This window comes from Sceloporus undulatus, chromosome 1 (genome assembly GCF_019175285.1).
Source record: "Sceloporus undulatus isolate JIND9_A2432 ecotype Alabama chromosome 1, SceUnd_v1.1, whole genome shotgun sequence".
In the NCBI taxonomy this organism is placed as follows: domain Eukaryota; kingdom Metazoa; phylum Chordata; class Lepidosauria; order Squamata; family Phrynosomatidae; genus Sceloporus; species Sceloporus undulatus.
The window spans coordinates 353098938-353112464 of NC_056522.1; the positions used below are offsets into that span (position 1 = coordinate 353098938).

At 43.8% G+C, this 13527-nt stretch overlaps 1 protein-coding gene across 1 annotated transcript in view; it reads left to right on the top strand.

Annotated features, from left to right (window-relative positions):
- Positions 1-8905: 8905 nt before the first annotated feature.
- Positions 8906-13527, top strand: part of CHGA (chromogranin A) — a 30652-nt gene continuing 26030 nt past the window's right edge. Inside the window, exons 1-2 of the mRNA XM_042441711.1 lie at positions 8906-9127; positions 11290-11336. Of these exons, the coding sequence (XP_042297645.1) occupies positions 9079-9127; positions 11290-11336 (96 nt within the window). The 5' untranslated portion in view covers positions 8906-9078. The remainder of the gene's footprint in view (positions 9128-11289; positions 11337-13527) is intronic.

Consider the following 13527-nt stretch of genomic DNA (forward strand, 5'->3'; position numbering starts at 1 on the left):
ATGGAGATTCTGTTGTCAGTGGAAGAACAAATCTAGGTTTAAAGGTAAAACCAATTCTGGATGGGGTTATACTGAGACTTCTAACTTGTGGATACTTCTGGATCCGGCATTGTTCCTGCAGAATCAAGTTATACTGAGGCAGGACCGCCTTCACCCTTGTGCTCTTCCACTTTTCTTCCCCATTGTTTTCTTAACCTCAAAAAAAATGTTAAGGAAGGAAACAGAATATGGCTTCAAAAATATTTCTTAATTAGTACTGCTAGAATCAGAACTTGGGAAATTTCCTTTTTTTAGACTACATTATTGCCTGTGGCTGTTCTGGCTGAAAAAAAAACAGGGAGCTGTAGTTCAAAAGAGTAACATTTCCAAATTCTATACTAGAAGCCTTCAGTCTAGAGCCACCTTCAGTTTGTCTGGGAACAGAAGATATGTATTTTTGATGGAAGGAGATGCACAGAGATGACAGAGCCTAAGATTTACATGCTTTCTGTGCAAGGCTGTCTTTGAAGATCGTCTGGAAACTGCTCATAGAGCTTCCCGAGTGCTAACAGGAGCTAAGAAATCAGATCATAGAATACAACTGTATATCATCTCGTATTTCCACAAGGTGTCCTGGAACTGAACCCCATCAGATACCAAGGGCCCACTGCATCTCATAATAAATTCAGCACCTTGGATAGCTCCTTTGTACAGTAGCATGTACAGCGCTGTGTAAATTTACAGTGCTTCATAAATAAAGGTTAATAATAATAATAATAGTTTAAAATCTAAAGCAGCCAATGTGGTTTGAGTGTTGGACAACAACTCTGGAAACCAGGGTTCGATTCCCAACTTAGCCATGAAACTTACTGGGTGACATTGGGTGAGTCACATGCTCTCAGCCTCAGAGGAAGACAATGACAAATCTCCTCTGAACAAGTCTTACCAAGAAAATGCAATGATAGGATCACCATAAATTGGAAATGAATTGAAGGCACGCAGCAACAACAAGATACACCCATAGTCAGTGGGCTGCATCCTTCCTGTTTGATGAATTCCATCTTTCATTCATTGCATGAACTGCCACTGGTTAGAGTGTTGGAACGTGATGTGAGAGTCTGGCTTTCACATCCAAGATGAAGGAAAGGCTAATCCAGAAATGCACTGACAGAAACTGACACTACTGTCTGTGCATCTACAAATATTCATTTTTGGCAGAGAGTAAGCAAGATGCTTGGCAATTCATGCAATTACTTTGGGGCTGCTATAAAGTGCAGCTGAGGCAAAAGAAATCAAAAGAGTTCAGCGTCACTTTACTGCTGACCTAAAAATGGCTGCAAGAGATGAATACCCTTTAACAATATGACAGCCGGGTGTTTGAAGCTGTTGTGTTCTAAAGAATATATTATTATGTTTTGACATTTTGAGATTTAATTCCCTTGCACTAGAAAAACAGCCCTGCTCATATGAAAACAGGAGACCTAGGAAATATAGGTGCATTACCCATTCCACTGGCTGAAAACAGCTCAGCGAGGGCTTTTGGAGAAGGAAAGGCTGTGAGGCATTGATAGAATTCATAATTTGCATGCAGGTTCATCCTTCACATCTGCTGCTGAAATATCTCAAGGAGCACAACTAGGAAAGAAGAGACCTTGGAGAGATGCTGCCAACCAGGAAAGGCAATCCCAGCATTAAGATGGAAGCAGGGGCTGTCTCAACATGAAGAGCTTTCTCACTGACTCAAAATCAGTTTGTTTCAGGTTGGAAACTGGAAATCTTTACCAAGTTTCACATGAGAGAGCTCTGTTAGACCAGTATGCTGCTGCCTATTTTATAAAGGTTTTCCCTGCCTTCATTAGAAGGCTTTAAGGTCTGGGTTATTTTTCTTTTTAAAAAAGTTGATGATTAGCTATTTGCTCAGGATGTTAAACAAGTTGTGAGCCTGGTCCAGCTCTCAACTTTTTCTCATTTTAAGAGGAACAAATCTATTTCCTGTTATCATCCCGACCTTACTTTGCTGTTATCAACAGCCCTCCAGCTGATCCCAACTCATGGTCACCCTGTGGATGAGATATCTCCAAAACAACAACAACAACAACAAAAACCCTGTCCTCCACTGCTCTGCTCAGGTCCTGCAAATTAATGTCTGTGACATCCCTAACTGAGGCCATCCATCTAGCTTGCAGTCTTCCTCTTTTTCTTCTGCCTTCTACCTTTCCTAGCATTATTGTCTTTTCAAATGAGTCATGTTTTCTCATGATGTGGCCAAAGTAGGACAGTCTCAAGTTTTGTCATTTTGGCTTCCAGGAAGAGTTCAGGCTTAATCTGCCCAAGAACTCATTTGTTTGTCTTTTTGGCTGTCCACAGTATCCACAGCATTCTTCTCCAACTCCAACACTACATCTCAAATGAATTGATTTTCTTCTTATTCACTTTCTTCACTGTCCATCTCTCACAGCTGTACATGGTGATGGGCAATACAATGGCTTGGATGAATCTAACTTTAGCACTTAGGGCCGGAAGAGACAGGCATAAAAAGCTGGCTTCCAGCTGGCTTGGGGGTGTGGCATGCAGATGATGCATGCCTCCAAGACACCAAGAAGCCAGGTTCCAGGTGCTCAGGGTAGGACTGAGGCATGGCCATCAACAACACAACAATACACAGATTAACATGGGAATCACTCTCCTCACCCAGGATCACACAGTATATATATATACCCACTCTCTTCCAGGTCAGCATTCTTTGAAGATGCCAGCCACAGATGCCAGAAAAATGTCAGGAATAAACTCTTATAGAACATGGCCATGTAGCCCGAAAAACCCACAAAAAACATTCTGTTTCTCCATATTAGTCTCCATAGTAATCCTAAGTAATCCTTGTCCTAAGAATAGATTTCTTATCAGGCATATCAGATATAATGACATTCCCATGTCTTAAAGAGCCTTCCATAGTTTTTCATGATCTAAGCAGTCAAATGCTTTGCTGTAGACTATTTTTTTTCTGGAATTCCTTGGTGTGCTCCATTAGCCATCGTATGCTTGCAATGTGGTCCCTAGTGCCTCTTCCTTTTCTGAATCCTGCTTGCACCTCTGGGAATGTATGGTTGGAGTCTATGTTCTAGTGCCCCCTTACAGAAGGCATGTGCAAGTTTATGTTTCCAAAGTATGCCTTCTGAGTACCTTGAGGGCAAGATTTAATAAGGCTCCTTTGGAACAGTGTGTTTATCCCATTTTGTTGAGTCAAGTGGAAGATACTAATCATTGGCCTGTTACAGACAGCCAAAATAAAGCTGCTTCGAGTCACTTTGGAGGTATGGTATTTCAATGATGCATGAGTCCTAAGAGTCTGGAAGCTTCACCAAAGCTGCATTCCAGTCCTTAGGAGTGGAGCGTGGCTTTGGTGCGGCCTTTGGACTCTTAGGATGCATGTATCATTGAAATACCATAACTCCAAAGTGACTCGAAGCAGCTTTATTTTGGCTGTCTGTAACAGGCCATAATGTCTTACACTGTGTTTTTTATAGAGCACAATGTAGTAGTTTGAATGTTGGACTAGTATTCTGGTTGATCAGGGTTTGAATCCTAGTTCGGACATGGAAACCCACTGAGTGTCTCTGAGCAAATTCACACTCTTTCAGCCTCAGAGGAGGGCATTGGCAAGCCACCACTAAATAAATCTTGCCAAGAAAATGCTGTCATAGGTTCACTTTAGGGTTGGCACAAGTTGGAAACTATTTGAAGGCACGTAACAAACAAAGAAGGTTCCTTAGCCAGGTTATTGTAAGATTCTCAGGATCCATAGATGAATGCATCAACTACTTACTGGCTTGTGTGCATCTGTATATTGTTGAATCTTTAAAATTAAAAGGAGGGCTGTACCTGTTATCTCTTTGGCCGAATTGTAGTTGGCATCTCCACTTTTAATATGTGGACATTTATCATATGCTGTAACTACCATTTTGTATTTTGTATCCCATTTTTAAAATCATATTTGATGTTCTTGTTTTAACAAGTGTGTATTTCTCAGCTCCAGAAAAACCTGTGATGGGTTCACCTTTGAGTTGCATTAAGTCAGAAATTACTTGAAGGCACCCAACAACAAGAGGAAGTATTTCTAATTACTTATGACTTGAGATTGCATTCAACTTTTTTACATACTCTATTAACTAACACAAGGTTACAACAAGATGGAAACATTGGTAATTCCACCAACCCTCTTGAAAGATAACTTGCTTTATCCTCTTTCCTCTCCACCACCTTTTCTTTTTGTGTTGTGTCTTCTTAGATAGATAGCTTGTGCACAAGAACGGTCTTGTTTTTATTGACTGAGTGTAAGATACTTTGGGAGGATGCTTATTTATTTATTTAAACATTTATATCCCACCTTGTATCACAGGAATGCAAGGTTGCCATACAAGTAAAATCAGTTTAAATGGTTTAAAACAATTCAAAACAAGAAAGAATAACGTTAGTAGGCTGAAATAATAAGGAACAAATTAAAACAGGTTAAAAAGTTCAAACAGTTTAAAGCTTGTACCAAATATATTACAGTAGTCTTGAACATGAACAACTGTAGACAGATTATCCTTGTCTGGGAAAGACTAGCTGGTGGATCAGTCCATGCTGTCCCCAGTCACAAATGTGAAGTCAAAGACTTTCATGGCCGGCATCCATGGTTTTTTGTGGGTTTTTCGGGCTATGTGGCCATGTTCTGGAAGAGTTTCTTCCTGACGTTTCACCAGCATCTGTGGCTGGCATCTTCAGAGAATGCTTGCCTGGAAAGGATATCACAGAATTTGCACAGATGAATCCAGGAATATGCCCAAGTTATGTCTTATCAGGATTCAGATTCAGTTTATTGGCCCTCATCCAGCCTATTACAGCATCCAGGCACAGATCCAGCACCTGACTTTGATGACAAGAAGAAGTAGAGTGTTATCAGCATATTGATGGCACCCAGCTCCCAAATCCCTAATGACCTCACTCAGCAACTGCATATAGATATTGAACAGCATGCAAAATAAGATAAAACCCTGTGGTACCTCATATCTTAATAGCCATGAGGCTAAACAAGAATCCCCCAATGCAACTTGGGGTGGTAAATGTTGTCTAATTTCTTGGTTGTATTCAAGAGTATAAGGTAAGGATCTGTTGGGATGGGGGAGAATGGAGTGTTAGAGTGAATGCTGCCACCACATGCACCTTGTCTGAATCCAAGCTTTCAGTTAGACAGCATTCCCAGAGACCAAAAGTATTTAAAACCAAAAATGTAAAACCAATTCTTTATTTACAGAAGTTAAATATAACAAAGCATTTTAAATATTTATTACATTTAAAACATTACACATCATCTCACACATATCTCTAGCTAGCTTAGGCCTGAAGCAAACGGGCCAAAAGGAGCAGCTTCCAGACACTTCAGGGGCAAGGCATGCAGATGACACACACCCCTGAGACAACTAGAAGCCACTCCAAGGCTGCCTAAGGCAATACTAAAGATGCCAGCAAAAGAAGAGGTAAAAAATGCTCCTGCTGGAAGCTCATTTGGGACCATGGTGGCAACTCGCTTTGAGAGTGGACAGTGCAGGCACCATGGTCTCAGGCCAAATGAGGACTGATCATGGCATTGCCGTACTGCTTTGCCCCTTAGACCTTGAAAAATCACTCATTTATTCCTCAGCCTGACTGGCTCTCAACCATGAATTCCATATACCTTCCACTTATCTGATTATTTATTATTGACTTCATATTCCACTTTTTCCCCAAGAGGGATTGTCTTGCCAGTTGCTGTGAGTTAAATATCTTCTAAAACAGGAGCTCAAGTGCAAGATATTCTCAGAATATGTGCATATCATATGTGTAGGCAAAGGGTGACTACTTGTTACAGTGGTTCCTAAAATGAAATAGATTTGTCTTCCCCTGCCCAGAGCACTCCTTGTCTTCAGGGGGTAGATGGGTAGTTATATCTATTCAGCCCCACAGTTAAACCTTACAGTTTCCCCTCCTCCAGAAATGCATCTGATCTGATCTGTAAGAAACTGTTCAGAAGTTCAGAAAATGGGGGTATGGAGGGATTGCGGTGATGAAGAAATGCCAGGCTTAAAGTGATTCTAGCCTAGGATGCCTCATGGATCACATTTGGCCTGTAGCTGGATGTTCCTCACATTTGGTATAGCAAAACCTGACGTTTCACCAGCATCTGTGACTGGCATCTTCAGTTTCTGTGGCTGTACAGTAGAGGAAATTCTTGCTTCTCGCACTGGTGTTGAGCTTTAAAAACAGTGATTCCCATGTGGTGGGCCAGAAAACACAGCAGCTAATCCTAAGAGCTTTGATTGTCTGATGTTGAGACAGCTCAAGGGGTGTGATCAAAGCAAAAACTGTGCGTGAGGCCTAAAATGTAACTGTAACTAAGTAACAGATGGTTCTCCAACAAACCTTAGGCAGTGTCTGCAGCCTCTGACTCTGCAACAACATCTTTGTTGACTCAGTATTGACTTTATGTTGATTCGCATCCTACCTAAAGCAATTTTAACTTGGTACAGTTTGATTGCTTGTTGACTAAACACTGACAAGCCTCTGGGCAGCACATCTGAAGGTGAAGAAGACTGTCATGACCTTCTAAAAAGCTGTCACAGACCGTTCTTATCCTGTTGCTTCACAGCTTGCTAAGTACATGTTCACAAGTTTTAAATTGAGCACTGCCTCTGCACTTGGTTTCTTGACCTTCCCCTTGTGCTTGCTGGAGGCTTAGAACTAGTTTTTGTAGCAAGAAGCCTAGACCAGTTGTTACTCAAAACAATGGGGTGGGGTGGACTTGGGGGTCCCCATTGTGGGGCAAATGATGCAAGCCTTGAAGCCGGCCTGAAACCGCTCTCAAGCCTCCCTACAGGGAGAAAACCCAGACGAAAATGCACACCTTCGCTCATACATGTAATGCAGTGCCATCAGAGCAGCTCTAAAGGGAGGCTGTATACTAACCCTAATCCTAATTGTGCATATAACTGTCCCATCACAAAAGCACATTTAAAAGGGGTGGAGTTGACATACTCAATGCCCAAAAGAGAAAGCATGACACCTTTCAAGGAGATAAGTAAAGAATACATAAACCAGACAGTCAAAGAGGGGGCATGGGGAGATGGGGGAATTAAAGGGGGCATGAGTGTACTTTGCTGGCATCTGCATGGGCACACCTCTGCTTGGATGTTCTGTCTTGGTGAAGCACTGCACATGTGAATGTGTGCAGATTCACAGGGATGGCCATCCAATGGGATGACAGTTGCCCATGGTTCACTCCCGCAAAAGGGTGCAGGGATGGTGGGAGGAACAGTGAAAAAAAAAGGACCCAGTGGTGCAGCTTGAAACTGGTCATGAAATGCACACTTCAGACACCTTGACAGCATTCAGACAGTATTCTCCAAACAGGTACTTTCCAGATGTATTGGCTTACAACTCTCATCATTCTCAACCAGTATAGCCATTGCCGGGAGTTGTAGTCCATCACACCTGGGAGGCATTGGGTTGAGGCATACTTTTATCCTTCACAACATAACACAAAACAAGTTGCAAATCTGTTCTAGGAACTGCGGAAGGAGATATATTTACAATAAATGGGAGCTAGGCAATTGGCACTTACCATATACATTCGTCTCTTCCAATTCATGGGGGATCTGTTCCGGACCCCCTCATGATTCGGAAAAACTGCAAATATTGGAGCCCCATTGTTTTTAATGGCCATGCGTCCTTATGGGCGTGCCATTTTCCCATCCATAGAAATTCAAAACTGTGAATGGGAAGTCAGCGAATCTGGAGGGATGGCTGTATAGCTTTTTCCTTTCATGCTCAAATGTGTTTGTTGTTGTTGTGTGCCTTCAAGCCATTTCTGACTTCTAAAATGAACCTATCATGGGTTTTCTTGGCATGATTTGTTTAGAGGAGGTTTACCACTGCCTTCCTCTGAGGCTGAGAGAGTGGAACTTGCCCAAGGCCACCCAACTGGTTTCCATGGCCAAGTCAGGGTTCGAACCCTCATTTTCCAGAATATTCAAACTGCTACTGCACACTGGCTCCCTGAAAATTTGTAGAACTTGTTTATTTTTTAAGTACTCAGTCTCACTGGGTGACCTTGGGCAAGTCACATTCTCTCAGCCTCAGAGGATGGCAGTGGCAAACCCCCTCAAAAGAAATTTGCCAAGAAAACCCCTGTGATGCGTTCACTGTAGGGATGTCCTAACTGCAGAGGAGGGCAAGGCATCACCAGATGGAGGACCTTCGAAAAAAAATGTAGGGGACAATCCCATAAAAGCTCAAAACACTCAGGTGTGTGTAAATTCATCCGTCTTGGTCATGCTCAAAATGGAGGACACTTGGGACCGAAGGCTGAAATGTAGGACCTGTCCTAGAAAAGGAGAGGGACGTGTCTGATGGACCTGGTCTCCAGTGTTCAGGAGGGCAAGACACCTCCAAATGGAGGGCAAGCAAGAAAAATGGAGGACATGGCCAAAGGGAAAAAAAACCAAAAGCACTCCTAAGAGATGTAAAGCCATGCTCAAAAAGGAGGACCTTTTGGAATTCCTCCTGGGCAGAAGTTGGCAATGGAGGACCTGTCCTGGAAAAGGAAGAGGGTGAGCCTGGTCACCCTGGTGCCATCCTGGGGCTGCCAGCCTTTGGCACAGACCCCTTGCCACTAGCCCAGCAGCCTCCCTTGCCCAGCCAGGAGGCCTTCTTCTGCCTCTCTGCCTGGCCCTGGAGCAGGGGAGCCCTTCTCCTGACCTGGGGCTTGTTTGGCTCCCCTTCCCCATGGGCACTGCCACCCCCAGCCCTTGGCATCTGGGGCATGGCTTCTTCTTCTTCCTGACGCTCTTTCCGGAGGGAGGGATGGAGGGGAGGAGGAGGAGGAGAAGGGGGAGGAGGGAAAGGTATAAAGGAGGCTGGGCTGCTGCAGTGCCCCGTCGGGGATCAGCCTCAGCCAAAGGCATCCAAGGCACGGAGCAGCCCTCCTCCCTGGGCAGACGCAGCCCTCTCTCCTGGCCAGCCCCAGCCCTTTGCTGCAGCCCTTAGAGGAAGCCACCGAGAGAGCCCCCCTCGCCCCCGGCAAAGATGCCTCTGGCCGCACGCGGGGCTGCCCTCCTCCTCCTCGCAGCTCAAGGTAAGCCAAAGGGAAGGGAGGGAAGGAAGGAAAGGAAGACAGGGAGGGAAGGAGGGAAGGAGCAAGAGAGGGAGAGGAAGGAAGGAGAGAGAGAGAAGGAAGGAGGAATAGAAGGGGAAACAGATGGAAGGAGAAAGAGAGGAAGGAAGGAAGGAAGGAAAGAGATGGAGAGAAGGAGAGAAGAGAAGGAAAGGGGAGAGAGAAAGACAGAGAGGGAGGGAGGGAGGGAGGGAGAGAGGTTGCATCCGCACTGCAGAAACGATCCGTTTTGACGCGCTCTGGTGCCACAACAAACGACAGTCCCCAGCATCCTCTGGCACTGAGCCATGGCCGTTAAAGTGGCGTGAGCCCGGGTCTTTCCTGCCTTGCGGACGGAGGAGGCGCGGGAGAGGCGTGGGTCCAGCCCTAGGCCTGGGCTTCCCGTTCAGGACCCTGGAGAGCGGCGCAGGGCCTCTGCTGCCTTCCCGCGGGGCTGCTCTGAAGGGGACAGGAGGGCAGGTCTTGTGGATTCCCTGAAAGGGGGTCAGGGTCGGGATTTGAACGCAGCTCCCTTGCCAAGCGTCTTAACAGGATCGCCTTGGGGCTGCTTGTTGCCCAGGCACAAACGTTGCCACCTCTACCTCAGAGGCTGGAAAATTCCTTTTGAAAAACAGAATAAGTTCCCATTGTCGTTATGGTTGTTGTTGTTGTGTGCCTTCAAGTCCTTTCTGACTTGGAGTGACCCTAAGGTGAGCCTATCCTGGGGGTTTCTTGGCAGGTTTTGTTCAGAGGAGGGTTCGCCCTTGCCTTCCTTCCCCTGAGGCTGAGAGAGTGTGACTTCTTGCCCAAGGTCACCCAGAGGGTTCCCATGGTTGAGCACCTTGGTCTTCAGAGCTGTAGTCAACACTCAAACCACTACTCCATGCTGCCAGCAGCCAAGGTCATTTTAGCCTAGCACACTTGGATAGCCCCAGCTTACCCTGCAATGTCTTTGTCTTTCAGTCTCTACGCCTTCATTCACCCATCTACCCAGCTGTCCACCAGCTCCCTTTCACGGATCTCTGTGTACTTGAAATCCATACCAAATGATGGGAACTAATCCACCAACTGGGTTACTCAAAGTCTGGCTACTGGGAAGGAAAAGATTCCACCAATCTAGCTTACTCAGGGTCTGTGGCTGTGGTTCTTGTTATGTGCTTTCAAGTCATTACGGCGACCTGAAAGCAAACCTATCATGGGGGTTTCTTGGCACATTTCTTCAGGGGGGGTTGCCATGGCCATCCTCTGAGGCTGAGAGAGTGTGACTTTCCCAAGGCCACCCAGGGGGTTTCCATGGCTGAGTGGGGATCTGAACCCTGTTCTCCAGGATCATAATCCAAAACTCAAATCGCCACACTGGTACTAAAATGAGGAAGAAGATTCCACAATCTACTACCAAGTGATCAATTATTACCAACCCTTTCTCCCTTATAAAATTAGTACTGCAGTCTGCCAGCCTTTGCTTTAGATGAGCGTTTCAGTAAGTGTAGGAAGAACACAAACTTTCTGCCTTTGTTCAATGAACAAAGTCATGAGGCTGGATTTCACAAAACAATTTTGTGGCTTATTACGCCACCCATATTTTTTTTATTCATGCAGTCCTCAGCCTTTCCCCACCCTCAGATCCGACTTAGAATCATAGAATCATAGAATAAGAAGAGACCATGCAGGAACTCACAATCACAGCATCCCCGACAGAGGGCCATCTAGCTATTTAAAAACCTCCAAAGGAGGAGACTCCATCACACTCTGAGTTTGTTCCACTGTCAAACAGCTCTCACTGTCAGGAAGTTCCTCCTAATGTTGAGGTGGAATCTCTTTTCCTGGAGCTTGCATCCATTGCTCCGGGTCCTGTTCTCTGGAGCAGCAGAAAACAAGCTTGCTCCCTCCTCAATATGACATCCCTTCAAATATTTAAACAAGGCTATCATATCACCTCTTAACCTTCTCTTCTCCTGGATAAACCTCCCCAGCTCCCTAATAAGTCGTTCCTCATAGGACATGGTTTCCAGACCCTTCACCATTAGTTTGTGAAGGCTAAGTTTAGCAGTGGTTGAATTTCACCAGCTAGATGGGAAATCTCACAAAAAGTGTGATAATGTTAACGGTAGTCTTCTCTCTGTCTTGTTCTTTCACTCCCGCAGTAATTTCACTTCCAGTAACAAATCCGACAACTCAAGATGATGCCAAGGTGAGTTGCAAAACCAAAATAGTTTAAAATGTATATGATTATCCTATATACTTGACTATAAGTCAACCTCATGTATAAGTCGAGAGAGGTTTGGGGGCCAAAATGATGGATTTTGATAAGCTGAGGGTTAAACCTAGGAGCATGCAACCAAAAGATCTAAAGGATGAAGGAAAGGAATACAATGCCAAATAAGTTACAAAATTCCAGAAAGCAAATGACTGTAAATCTACGCTGGGACAAGCCCAGGTTTGTCGCTGTGTGATGTGCAAAACAACTATTTAGAAAAGAGCTTTCCTCACTTTTTTTTTAACTTTTTGCATTTTATGTGACCACAATGAGGATCTCTGTGTGATTTCACCAGTTTCCAATACCAGCTGTAGAAGCTCCTCTTGAGCATCTGAAGGCTAGTGAATTAGACTTCCAATTATATCCTGTATAAGTCCATTGTAAGCTAAACTTAACCCCCTGCTGTTAAAGGGCTTAAGTGTTACTGGTAACATACTTGAATATTGTCACTAGGATGAATGCCTTAGTAAAGCAGAATTAAAACGCACACCCATTCAAAAAGACATTGTGCAAATGTGTCAGTATCCCAGAGGTTCCAGTAATAAATAGTGTAGATGATGCATGTAAGGTGATATGGAGATATGGTGATAAGGTGGATATCCCAAACCTACATTTGAAGTGGCCTGGTGAAAATTTTATTTCAGTTTTTTTAAGAACAAGAAATTTACCCAGCTCTGCACATTTTTCATATTTGGGATAATATCAAAGGGTTTTTTTTTAAAATTAAAAATAATATTGAAGAATCCAAAACTGATAGATTTGATTAGCTAAGCCTATCACTTCAAATGCCTTGTTTTTAGTCTCTGTGGATATGATGGTCCTGTATTAAGGTTACCAAAGCATTTTTTTTACTTAGAAATAGTTGATCTATGAGAGCTATATGGCAAGCAGGTGTAGCAGTATCCTCTTTGTGCCAGGAACAGCTGTGCCAATTGAACCTGGCCAACATAAATGAGCGAAATATCCCATTTCCATTCAGTTTTTATTTTATTTACCTTCACACGTTTCTTCCTGTTCAAATAGGAAAGAGCTTGATATTTAAAAGTTTCAGATGCAGGGGAGAGCAAGCTTGACACATTTTTCCATCCCTAATTTGGAAAAGATGGTTGGATCCAGGGGCTTCTGTAGCACAAATGAAATGAAAAAAGATAAAAGATGACAGTACCCCCAAGAACTGTAGCCAAGAGAGTGTGACAAGAGGACTATGAGAAAACAGACATTCTGGGAATGTACTCGTCCTTATCTGTTAATCTGTCTTTAAAAGTAGAGGTTTATTGATTTTCTCCTCTCTGTCTTCTTTCTTTCGGCATATCTTTTATATTTGATTTGGAGAAATATGTGTTAAATTAAACAAATATATTACTTTACTGAGCCTACTTTACGTCATATTATTTAGAGCCACTTTCTATAGTGCACCTGTCTTTTGTTGGTAACCCATTGTGATGTGGCTTGTATACACTGAACTAGAGAGAGGCAGATCTTGGGTGGAGTAGATGCTGCTTTCATCCTCTCTGTAGACACAGAGAGTCACATACATGCACATATTGTGCAGATACTGCTTGAGTCCCCGGAGAGAATAAGATGAATGCACAGTCCCACCCGTATTGGAAGCTTGATGGGAACACTCATCTCTGTCCATACCTGCAAAAGCAGAGGACGAAAACACTAGATACCTCACATCCAATTGCGCATCACACTGCACAAAAGCCTATTTTTCTGAATACATCTTCTCTGCTGGGTTATAGCGTTTGTTTCTTTTGCACAGACTTGCAAGTGAATTTTAACCCACTGACAACATCCTCCATCTCTCATATTGAGGTATTTTAATCTTTGTATGCTGCTTTGATTGTCACGACAAAAAGCGGGATAGAAATAAAAGTTTCATTTATTTATTATTATGTCGTGGGTGTGGATGCAAAACTGCTTTAATACAAGGAGTGGATTCACAGATGTTGGACTACAATTCCCAGCATCCTTAATCTTTCACTGGGGTTTCTTGGATTCCAAAAGCATTTGGGAACCACTGTTCTGTATTTTGGGGTGATTGCAGCAACCTGTTGTAGTTGCTGGCGTGTGTGTGTGAGCATGCATGTGTGCACAACCTGGCAATTTGCTCTCAAACATT